Source organism: Nomia melanderi, chromosome 6 (genome assembly GCF_051020985.1).
Source record: "Nomia melanderi isolate GNS246 chromosome 6, iyNomMela1, whole genome shotgun sequence".
NCBI classification, from domain to species: domain Eukaryota; kingdom Metazoa; phylum Arthropoda; class Insecta; order Hymenoptera; family Halictidae; genus Nomia; species Nomia melanderi.
In genome coordinates, this window is record NC_135004.1 from 222,792 (window position 1) to 234,959 (window position 12,168).

At 32.2% G+C, this 12,168-nt stretch overlaps 2 protein-coding genes across 18 annotated transcripts in view; one reads left to right on the forward strand and one right to left on the reverse strand.

Moving 5' to 3' along the window:
- The window catches only part of LOC116432350 (uncharacterized), a 79,388-nt gene extending 72,060 nt beyond the window's left edge, over nucleotides 1–7,328 (reverse strand). For 6 of the 13 annotated variants that reach the window (XM_076368512.1, XM_031989066.2, XM_076368514.1 and 3 more), the window contains exon 1: nucleotides 7,132–7,324. The gene's annotated coding sequence lies outside the window, so the exon portion shown is untranslated. Of the gene's footprint in view, nucleotides 1–7,131 lie in introns of all 13 variants that reach the window. The other 7 variants (XR_012998813.1, XR_004236112.2, XM_076368517.1 and 4 more) reach the window with 2 other exon arrangements.
- Nucleotides 7,329–9,141: 1,813 nt separating this feature from the next.
- Nucleotides 9,142–10,643, forward strand: LOC116432335 (cysteine-rich PDZ-binding protein). 5 transcript variants are annotated; one of them, XM_031989014.2, is made up of 2 exons: nucleotides 9,142–9,304; nucleotides 9,781–10,637. In XM_031989014.2, exon 2 carries the CDS (start codon nucleotides 9,806–9,808, stop codon nucleotides 10,106–10,108), a length of 303 nt encoding a protein of 100 aa, XP_031844874.1. In that variant the 5' UTR covers nucleotides 9,142–9,304; nucleotides 9,781–9,805; the 3' UTR covers nucleotides 10,109–10,637. The 5 variants fall into 5 exon arrangements, with proteins under 5 accessions (XP_031844874.1, XP_076224432.1, XP_031844873.1 ...); XM_076368317.1 differs by having other exon boundaries at nucleotides 9,193–9,247; nucleotides 9,781–10,643; XM_031989013.2 differs by lacking the exon at nucleotides 9,142–9,304 and adding an exon at nucleotides 9,371–9,543 and having other exon boundaries at nucleotides 9,781–10,633.
- The last annotated feature ends 1,525 nt before the right edge of the window (nucleotides 10,644–12,168 follow it).

Below are 12,168 nucleotides of genomic sequence, written 5' to 3' on the forward strand. Positions count from 1 at the left end.
ATTTAATACGTCCCAGTATTATCCACAAAGGACATTTTAACAATAAAAAGTGATCATAAGTTCTACTTGTATATTATGGTACGCAATTAATTTATATTAATATGGACTACCATTATCCATACTTGTTACTTTGGTCGTTTGTTATATTAATATTTCATTTCTACGTTTCAAGTATATAATTTAAGAATGCAAATCATCGAAGCATAGTTAATTTATTTATTTATTGAGTTGTTGATGAAGTGATTTGTTTAACATTAGGTTTACGGACATTTATTGTACGGTTTATTCTACTGGTCCTAGGAAAATTCATGTTCGTTCATTTGGATTTTGGAATTTAGGGGTTTAAAAATACATAATTGAAGTGACACTTAACGATTTACTAAATAATTCAATTAAATTGCTGTCCACATATTTGTTTCATTTCTATTTTGTGTCAAAATAATTAATAAACGCGACTACTTCTCCTGTTAATTAGATTCAATAGAAAAGAGAGGCTATTCGTAAAAACCAATAAATTATTATCGTTCCAGAAAATGCTTTAAAGCTCTAACACTTCAACAGTATCCGTTTACTCTTTTTTTAAACCGATACGCATCTTAATCGGAAGAATTATTTTTACTCATTCATGTTCTCTCAAAAACAATGCTCTGCATATGTATGTACCAATTTCAAATGATACGTGATTCAAAGCATGAAATTCGAGAGTTATTTTATCTTGTGCCAATATCGGATTTAAAATTGTACTGTGCAATGTACTGACAGAGAATTGACTAAAACAAAATATTTACTATATCTACATATCGCATTATTTAAAATATTCTGTTAATATCAACGAAATATGTAGATTTTATATTCTTTTGCACGTAAAGTTTTTAGAATAGAAATAGGAATGAAGAATTCTCTTTGCGAGGAAATCATTACTTCCAGTTGCAAATGCTAATAAGTCGATGCGTTACTTTTAAAGACTAATATTCTAATTTCATTTTTATCTTTACTGTGGACTACAGCTGTGTTCCACTGTAAAATCATATCGGAACTATCGATTAGCAAAGTCTCGTTACTTGTTACAACTGTCGGTTGAAAGATCATTAGCGTAAAATCATCGGGTACTTTTCTAGCATTTCTTCGATTGTAAGGATCTGGTAGCTTAATAAAATAAAATAAAAGTGCATTTAATGAAAAACTATAAACAACAAAAACAAACGACTGTAGGTTCAAATCAGTTTCATTTTAACCATTTAGTCCAAAGAATTCCCAGTTTTTCATTCCAAAATATCAATAAATTGTTCATTATTATTAAGTTAATAATGTCTGACAAGTACTTAATTTCACTGTTAGTAATTAGAATAAAATTAAATGTCAAGTTTCAATTAACATAGCAGCGAAATGAATTAGCTCCTTGCTTTACAATTTTTTCTCGTCACTATGTTCATTAAAAGTATTTTATTTACTTGTTAATAATTTGTTAGAAGGGGAAGGAACTTTGTATTCATTACAAATCTACATTTATTTACAAAAGTAAACACTGATATTTCCCTTCGGCAAAAGAAATTAATAATATACTTATCTATTGAAAATATAGTTTAAAAATAGTTAAAGATGGTTGTAGTTAAATTATCAATATCTATAGAAACTGATCCTTTTTTGAATTAAAATTAAATGGTTTTTCCAGTCTAAAAGCTTTTTTACAATAATCTTTAATACAAGAAATAAATAAACATACATTCTTAATATTTTTGTATACAATTCTATGTATCTTCAATATTACAAAAATATTTCTGGGATCTTGTATGATTTGTCATCGTTTATTCTAGCAGTAACATAATTCCTTGTCGTCAAAAATATGTTGGAAATTTGTATCACACACATTGCAATTTTTATTTTTATTTTATTTTTATTTCTTTAGAAATCAATAAACCAATTGCTTTTCTTAAAAGTTATTAAAACTATGAGCAATTAAAGTTAAGTAACAAGAAGTTTATTATTTTTTGTTCACTTTAGCTACACAAAAGAAATAGAAACTTTTATCATACTAAAATAATTCTAGTCCCAATCTTAGCGTCAGATTTATAAAATATGTATTTAACCCTCCGTCAGCTGTATGGACCATTAAAGGCTTAACAAAAAGATCATTTCATCTTGTTTTCACCAAGACTTTTAATTTATATTGGAGTATAATATGAATATTTAGCTAAAGTGTCTTCTGGGTATTAAATTAGAGATTATAATAAGTATCTTTGATTTTTTTAGATTATTAGAGTTCACAATAAGGAAAAATCAAACCTGACCATAAAACGTCCATATTGTCAACTACATTAATGCAAAACCATATTACAGGCAAAGGATTAAAAGAATGAACTCATCAAATCGGTAATTTCTACAAAAACATGGGACAAGATTAGAAAAACTGAGTTTAAAAGAAGATATATTTATAATTGTATAAACAACGTCAAGGCGAATAGTCAAACATTTCTAGCACTTACCCTAATTTGTTATCTCAAGAGTGTCCTCTTCATGAAAGACCAAAAAGAAATTAGGGATATTATAACTATTTTTCTGTCGACAAGAATTCGATTATCCACTGATAGATTTTCCTCAAAGAAAATTAAAAGACACTAGGATAGCAAATATGATAAAGAGAGTGGACTTCAGGAGAAGTATGTTAGAATCTTTGAAGCATATTACTTATAATAATAAATATGATTAATTATATGATAATGCTTTTTTATTTTTAATGAAATAAAAAGTTTGGTTAAATATTTTGAACTAATACAAAACTTTGTTTCCTTATTATATATTAATAAATAGTGGCCTATTTTGTAATGCATTTAACACTATTGACATATAGATTGTGTCAAGTGTTCAAGTAATGTTAATATTGTTGTTGCGTTTCTACTCTTATTAAATTATCAGTTAATAAGAATCCGATTATCCATTACTCTCACAATCAGCTTTCGTACTAATAAAACTAGTATCAGCTACCATCGTATTTTTATTATTTTCACCTTTCGTAGCTTTTGTTTAAAACCCGTACGTATCTATTACTTTTTGGACTTACGGTTTTTTTTTACAAAATTTCAAAATATTTGCGATAACTTCATAAAAATACGCGGCTGTTCCAAGCCATAGCGAATTGCTCATAAATTTTACTCAAATCAAATTGAGCTGCCCACGTGGTGACTTTTCAGAATATGAATACAAATTTTAGGGGCCATTCATGGCAACTGGCGCGCTTGCGTACTACGGTACGGTTTAGAAACAGTAATCCCTCACCATTTGACTGCTTCGACGTTTCAGGATAAAACCATTACACACTTTTACTTTGCGCAGATATAAAATACTACGAAATTAATCAAAATAAAGGTACATTTCTGTATATAAACATTTATACTGTATTTTAACTTACACAATGTATATTATATTTCTAATATCAGAACGAACTTCATTTGAATCACTGTTTGTTGTTCACTTGTAAGTTTCATTGGAAGCAAGGAACAATATCGATGGAGAGATAATAAGAAACCTCATCAGAAGTAATGAAAGATAGAATCTCTTATCTCTCCAGCAGAGAGCTTGTAACTTATTAAACCGTAATTATTGAACGTGAATAATCCAAGTGCTGTAAGTCTCAGTTAGCGCTGATATATCTATGCAACGTTATTAGCACTAGATTTACGAACATTTGCTGTGCAGTTTGTACTATCGTTCGTGGAAAATTTGACATTCCTTCATTTGAAATCTTAGGAATTAGAAGTTTAAAAGTACTTTATATATTAAAATTATTTTAAAATCAACCCAAACATTTACTAAATAATTTTATAAAATTCAATATGAATTAAATTGACTCATATCGAGTTCAATATGAGTTAAAATTGTATTTTTCCGGTTGAATACATAATTTCCCGTACAAAAACTTAAAAATCCAAATATAGACAGTATAGGGTTCTTTAATTTGTACATATAAATTTTACTAAATAATTAGCACACTGCTCTACTATAACCTCAAAACATTTACAATCTCACAAATTATATAAAAATGCTTCAAAGGTATATCCTTCACATCACGAGAACTTAAAGATGTAAAACAAAATACATTCTTTAGTCCCCTAAACTAGAAGACCTTCATAAAAATTGACTACTAAACGTACCATGACCAATTCTAAAATTTAATTAAAAACTCTCCACTTTTTTCGTTCCTTTAACTTAATATCAATCCCTGTATTATCCGATTAATCAGTTTCCAATGTTCGTCTTTTCTTTCGTTTCTGTTTTCACTAAGAAAAATTGATCGTTTAATCTGTTCACCTTCGTCTTCCAACCAGCTATTTAGAACAGGTGTATAGAAAACGCCGCTACGTTTAATGTTAAAGTCGAAGTCGACCGAAGTATTTTTATTTTATCGAATTTCTGTGCGACGTGAATGCGCGAACTCATCGAAAAATTGATTAGCGTGTCCAAGATCGGTTTGTACCGTTAAACACGTGACCGGTTGAGCGTTAAAAAGCGAAATAACAGGAGGAACAGGGTGTAGGGTGTTAGTTTTCATGGAAACGGGGGTTTCAAACGCATTCTACGCTCCATTTAGTCCGTTTTATATAAGGTAATCATATTAGCACATAACGGTTGAAGTTAGTGGGCCTGGCGTAGCATTGTCCACCTATGATACAACATGTCAAATTCCCCCACTTCTGGTGGTGGTTCGTATAAGCTTACGCCGTGGGTTGCCATGGATATGCATTTCTCTCGCTTGCACCGCATTCAGCTTTCAATGCGCGATGCATAAAGAGTATCCGACGTACGCTCAATTGTCTGCAGAAATTGTGAATCTATAAATACCATATTTATTCGAGTTATCTCACGATTAAGCCAATAATGTCACTCGTTCTTCGGTATATTATGGAACGCTTATTAGTTTTCTATTTTAACATGGAATCATTATCTCGCGGTGTTCTGATTTGCTCGTTCATTATCAGAAAATACCGTTTTCGTTCAATTCTCGGTTCAACTTGTCCAATTCCAAGATTTAACCATTTTAGTCACTTCTGTGTTGAATATGTTTTGAATTTGTAAATTGTTCTTGTTTTCGACGACTATCTTTATTATTCTAATTATTCTAATTATTCTAAACGTTTCAAGTTTGTTTGAGTATATATATATACGAGTACACATGCGAAATATAAACGATTTTCGGAATTATTAAGCTGTGTAGATAGTTCGAGAATAAATTCAGTTATCTTACCAAAGAAGTTTTGTTAATAGTATTTTAATAGAAGTGGTTCGTTAGAGAATTTAAAGATATAATGACTAAATGCCATGCGTGAACGGCGACCCATGTAATAAGAAATGCATGTGTGTTTCTGTAAAGTTATTCGGAGAGTAAAAAATTGTTACAACAAGAAAATAATGGCATAGTGTCATTTCGTTCTAAACTTGAGTCTTCTTCAGTATTTCTTCTCCTTCAGTGGAAAAATATAGAAATATTATAAATCGTTTGATTTCTTAGGAAATATGAAAAACAGCGTGTGGTTGAATCCTTTTTGAGATGCATATGCGAACAAGACTCCATAATGTTATTCAATGAAAAAAGATTCGTAATTGCAACCGATTATTTATTTACACAAAAAATTTATATGATAACATTTTAGTCCAATATGAAATGTAAAATAACAAATTTCTGTCGCATAAACGAAATAATTTTGCAACAATGCTTTTAAGTAGGATGTACGACCATTTACTGCATACAATTTTCGTGTTCTCTATTCTTTTTAAATTCCAGCCTCACAATTACAGTAATACCCGCAAACAAAACGTGAAACGCAAGAAGCAAATATTTGAAATTCGTCCCATTTAAAACGTCACGTCTCGCGTACCTACATATTTCTTCATCCGCGTACCAATTAAAACTTCATTGTCGACGAATATAATTAAAAGTGCTAAAATATCGGCAACGTTCGCGTTGATTTTCGTTCGTTAAAGAGAAATCCAAGAAACGTTATTTACAGTGCAAACAAAACAAATCATCGATAAATACCAACATAAATTAATTAGCGCATACACACGACTCATTAATATTAACAACCGAATGAATAACCAAGGGAAAATTATGTTTGCTGCGTTTGCACAAATTCGTCGCGTCGCTAAACGCGTTGGAAATCCATCCTGTCCCATCTGTTCTTCCGTTCTTCGTACCGAAAACCAACATTTTCATCCAACAACAAGCGAACCAAAATTTTTCCATCACCATCGACGCGTTAAGCGCTTAACAGTAGCGCACCTCGCAGATCCATAATAAAAACGCTCGTACATATATACATCTGGTCCGAAATTGTGTTAATCGCGTAAAGATTATCGATCAAGAATCCAAAAATGTCTACCCCCTCTCCCCTTCCAGCCCCGCCAGACTCGTGCACGTCGTCCTCCGTGACGAGCAATAAACTTTCCAAGTTTATCGAGCTACGAAATGAACGTGAAAATTCCCCGTACGCGGCGCAGAGGAATCATTACAAGGTAAACGCGGCCGTATTGCTCCTGTTCAAAGAATGGGAGCACCGTGAACGGTGGTCATAACGTGTCGGTTCGACACTTTAAGCGGTGACCACGTACTGTCAGATCGAACCTTGCCGCACGAGATAGACTCATCTCCTTCGGCTAAATCGAGGGAGGTTGAACCATCAGCGGCGCGAGTACGAGGACGGACGAATAAAATATTCGTCGACCTGAATCCGAATTGGTCAGGGATATCATGAATTCTTATAGCCTCGATGCTACCCGTGAAGGAAAAAAGAAGAGGCAAGAAGAGGCTTCGGCTAGCAGGCGTCTGTCTATCCAGAGGTTTCTGATGGTGACTCAACCAGCTCGAACGTCGGGACACTTGATCGCCCGATGAAATAAATTAGTGGAAAATCGGATTGTTGGAAATGGAAAGAATAATTGGGGAATCGGTAGCGAGAAAACGCCAAGAGACCGCAATCGAGGGTTCGGACGGAGTCTCCCGTCGTATCCGCGACTTGTGAGAAAGAGGAATCGATCCAACATGTTAACGCGTGTCTGGCATCGAGGATGGCAGCCACCCCGAACCGATGTACGTCGTCCGAAAACGACTCGGGTGTATCTTTGATCGTGTCTAATTACCTTTTTGTATCCGTTCTTACAGCGTATCACTGGTCACTTTGTTATATGGCACGACACACTTGAATCAAATTGTCACACGAAATGTCGCAATAATCTGCTAATACAATCGCGAGTACACAGGCCTTCGGACGATAGTCAACCACTGAGCGAGTAGATGGCGCCCGCGCCTGTACGCCACCCCTAGCGTTAAATTTTCCTCCAATGCCTTCCCCTCTCTCGCCCCCAACCAGCCAGCATCGCTCAACCGCTTTCGGCTAGAGGGTTGATCGTGTGACTCATATCAAAAGTGCCCGAAAGTCACCGCTAGTTACGAATTCTCGCGAAATTCACTATGCCAACCCGGAGTTCGGCTATTCTTCGCCCCTTATGCTTTCTTTGGTGACAATTCGCCGAAAACTTACGTTACGCTTAACGATTGATCGCCAGGAAAATGAATACTGCGTTCACTGTAGACGTGCATTTACTGTGAAGTAAATATTCGCAACTGACAGATATTTGCGTTCGATCAATGTGGACGGAATAATGTTCATGTTTGTTGGATTCAATTTCAATTCTTTGATACGAATCCGATTCGATATTGTAAGGCGGGAGATTAATCGAGCGCTTTGAACGTTTATGTTTTCAAAATTACACGATTCAGACTCTGAAAGGGTAAATATTCAAAATGAAGAGCGGGGGATTGTTTAAAAGGAACGAATGTAAAGTTACGATTCGGTGTATGTACGTTGACTTCATCGAGTTAAATAGACTTATCATTTCGGTAAGATGGTAAAAATGTCTGGAATGATAAGTGCAACGTACATTAATGTTTGTTGAAGTATTCTGACAGTAGATATAATGATACAGAGAGCGCTCTGCAATAGAAATATGCATATAATTATTTAACTGTCAGTTCCGTGAAGTAGCAATAATCTATAAAATCTGAGATTTTATATGAAGTATTTTCACCGAAAGATATGTAAATACTTATGCAATTAGTAGTTCAGAAATGTATTTACTGTTTCTTCAGAGTGCCATTTTTTATTGAATACTGTAACATATTTAAATATTAGTAATAAATATATGTTATAAATTAATTATGCACCTTATTGTATGGTATTGTAACGAAGTTTCTATTTCTTTCATGAAAAGTTGAAGTAGTTAAGTAATACTAATACTAGTAAATGCTATTGTTGCTTTAATCCATAGTATTTACATAAATGCATACATCTTCCCTAGAAAAAATATACATACATTTTCACAAATAAACTATTGTTATATAAAGCAATGAAAATATACGATTTTTTTCAAACATTTTTGGAAGTCTATGTTTTACTTGTTTCATGTTCTTAAGTAAATATATACATCAACGATCAGAATACTTGTCCACCCCGTATGAATACCCTTAATGTTACGAGCCTGGAGTGATTGAAGAGGGGTGGACAACTAGTATGATCGTCAGTATGTAACATAAACCGCAAGAAAAATTGTTGTATCTGAAATGAATATTAAATGTAAAATTTAATCAATTTGTAAATATTTGATTTTCCCATATTTTCCGCTCAGGAAATCGAATTTTTTTAGTTTGCTTTTGAATAATTTATGATTGAATAAAATATAAAAATTATAAAGAGAAATAAAATACGTATAATATTTTAAAAAAATTATTATTTAAAATGTAACATAAACAAGCAAAATAAAATAATTTTAAATACTCATTATCCGAATAGAATTTCTTGATGTTGCCAAAATTTGTTATTCCAACTGTGTTCTAAAATTTGTAAACCTTATTTGTATAAATTTATTATCTTGAAACTTACTCAATTTGTAAATATTTATTATTATTAATTTCTTTTATAACTTTTGTAGAATATAATCTCTAATTAGTCAAAACGCCAAACATACTAACTAAAATATTGTTACTGAAGTTTGTATTTACATTTCTCACATTACAAAATTTACTTTTCAACGTTACAGACTGTACAGTAAGTATATATACCATATATAAAAGTATTTGAAAGGTACGTGTTTACTACGTGTTCATAGATACACATATACATATTAATAGGTAGTTTTTATTGATGAAGTGGTATACAAGGTGTATTGATCACCACTAGGGGGCTACAAATTGTTACAGGTTCTTGCTTGTGATAAATTACAATTTTCTAAAATTTATGTGAAAATATTTTCGTGTGTAAGTCTCAATTAACTGGCTAAATTTACTTGATACGTGTATATAATATCGAGAAATACTGAGACAGTAATGTTTACAAAGATTTATGTTCTTCTGCATGTTGTTTTCAATAAATAGTTTAAAAATTTTATTGCCAGAAGTGTGCATGATTAGTACGCCATCTATCGGTGATAGTACATATCCTGTAGCATAGCACAATTGTACATTATTGTTTGTATTATAAACGATTGTGTAGTGAGGTTAAGTATTACTGTCAATCACTTTGTAATTGAATAACATAATATTTAAACTTGTTGTATACTAATAAAGAGTAAGATGTTTAATTGTTGCTAATATTGAATTTAATTTGTGGAAACCATTTGCTGTCTAAAAAGTAATACCATGATATTTGTATAAAATTGTATAACGGTTATAAAATGATATTAACGAATTTTAAGAAGTATATTATAATAGCTTAGTTTTATTTAACATTTCAGGGGGAAGTCTTAAGTGCGATTCAGAATGGTTTGCGAGAAGTGTGAGAAAAAATTAGGAAAAGTCATAACTCCAGATCCATGGAAAAGTGGTGCGAGGAACACTGTAGAGAGTGGAGGACGTAAAGTTGGAGAAAATAAAGCATTATCTGCAGGAAAAGCAAGGTTTAATCCATATACTGCTACGTTTGAGACTTGCAGAATATGCAGACAAAAAGTACATCAAGTTGGATCACATTATTGCCAATCATGTGCATATAAGAAAGCTATATGTGCAATGTGTGGTAAAAAATTAATGAGTACAAAGAATTATAAACAGTCTGCCACCTAATGTATTATAAAGACATATTTATGTTTCAATGCATAATAAGATAATGATTATATTGTTATTGAAAACATGTAAGCAGACATTTGTCTTATATAATTTCATAGGAAAGAATATATTTTTTTCAAATTATAGACTGTAAATACGAAATATACAGTGACATTTTATAAGAATATACTGGAATGCTAGATGAAAGCTATTATAGCTTTTGTACAAACTAAAAATGTGATGTTCTATTAAGTCTAAATTTAGTAATATTTCATACAATCTGATTTACTTGGACTGTAAAAGGCACATCAAATACAACTATTCATTATCACTTATCTTACTTAAAATGTGTGAATGTTTTTACGATATATGTTGGAGTCATAAAATATTTTTAGGTATATATAAGAGCATGTAACAAACAGCACCATTAAGTTAGGAGATGAATTGATTTTTAAATCTTAAATGTATATTTTGATGTATATGAACCTGACAAATGTATTATACCTATTGATTATTTTGTAATAAATTTTTGTTTATTCAATAGAACGTGATCTATTTGTTATAAATAGTTTTATTAAATAGTAAAATAACTTTTAATATACATATAACACTATATACAAACAATCTATTTGCAGTTTATACTTCATACAATCTTTTATTGTAAAATTCCTTAAGAGAAAATAATTTACTATTTACAGTTTGTCATTTTCAGAAATACTTACCAAGAAGCTCATGAAACTTTACATTTATTATATACACATGCATTTTTTATGTTTAATGTTACAGTGTATGTTTGTAGAATATGAATTTAAGATAATAAATTAGATAATACATTATTATCTAGCAGTAATTCAGAGAAGTAAAGTTCTTGTTCTAGTAATTATTTCAACTTCTTATATGTCTTTGCTGGAAATAATTATGAAAATACAATGTATCAGTAACTGGTAGTTACCTATACATTTGTATAAGTGTTACTTCTAAACTTCCTTCTGAAAATTAAGTTTATCCTTCATTTAAAAAAGATATAAATCAAATGATTCAAATCAGTTATTAATAATTTATTTCGTCGAAAACTGCGGGTTCAGTAAACAATGACAAACAAATTAAAAAATATTTTTATTATTCTAGTATACTGTAACTACTTTGCTTTTGCATTTCTTCGTAATATTTCTTCAATACTTGTATCTGTAACTTAATAAATTCAGGCTGATTTAACGACCAAAGTAGTAAATTTGAAAACGTTCTCTCTACTTCTTCCTCTTCCAGGTACGAAGGAACTTTTTGATCCGAACATTTTTTCTTTTCACACATATCGTTCGGATCTCCCTCCCCCTTCTCACATGTTGTAAGCCAATTTTCGATTTCCTGTTGTCCGATCGTTGTCCCAACTATTGTGTTAACCGTATTTCGGATACTAATGATACTCGACGCTGTGGTATCACACGGCTCGTTCTTGACTATAACTTCCTCTTTTACCCTGTTCCCTAAAATTTTCTGCCACGAATCACGGAGGGCAATTCGTGACACATCTTTCCACGCCTCGGTCACTATATCGATGCAATCCTTCAGATCATAATCCGAGTAGAACTGAGTGACGCCATGTGGAAAATCCAAGATTTTCTTCAACATCCGGCAACGAAAGGATGTTTTCACCTCTTCCATTATACCTTGACACATTGGGTTCAAGCTAGACTTCGTGTTCGTAGGAAGGAACACAACCTCTACGTTGTCCTTCTCCTCCTTTATGTCCGCCGGTTTCGCTAGAATGTGAGCATCATTGCTGTCTACCAGCAACAGCACTTTGCCGTAGCAACCGCTTTCAAACTGATGCCTCCTTACGGCTGGTTTGAAGTGATTTTCTAACCAGTCTTCGTACACAGACTTATCTACCCAACTGTTCTCCTGAGTTCGACAAATGACTGGTAACTCGTGTTGATTTAAGTGCTTCAGTGCCCTTGATTTCTCGCAGTCGTGAATAAAGAGTGGTGGAAGTTTGTGAGTGCCTGTAACATTGGCACAAAGTCCCACGGTGACACGGTCCGTTTGCGTACTGTTCAACACGTTTTTGTCACCTGCGT

What these genes read in the sequence shown, in the direction of transcription:
- LOC116432335 (XM_031989014.2), top strand. Translation starts at nt 9,806, where the DNA reads ATGGTTTGCGAGAAGTGTGAGAAAAAATTAGGAAAAGTCATAACTCCA.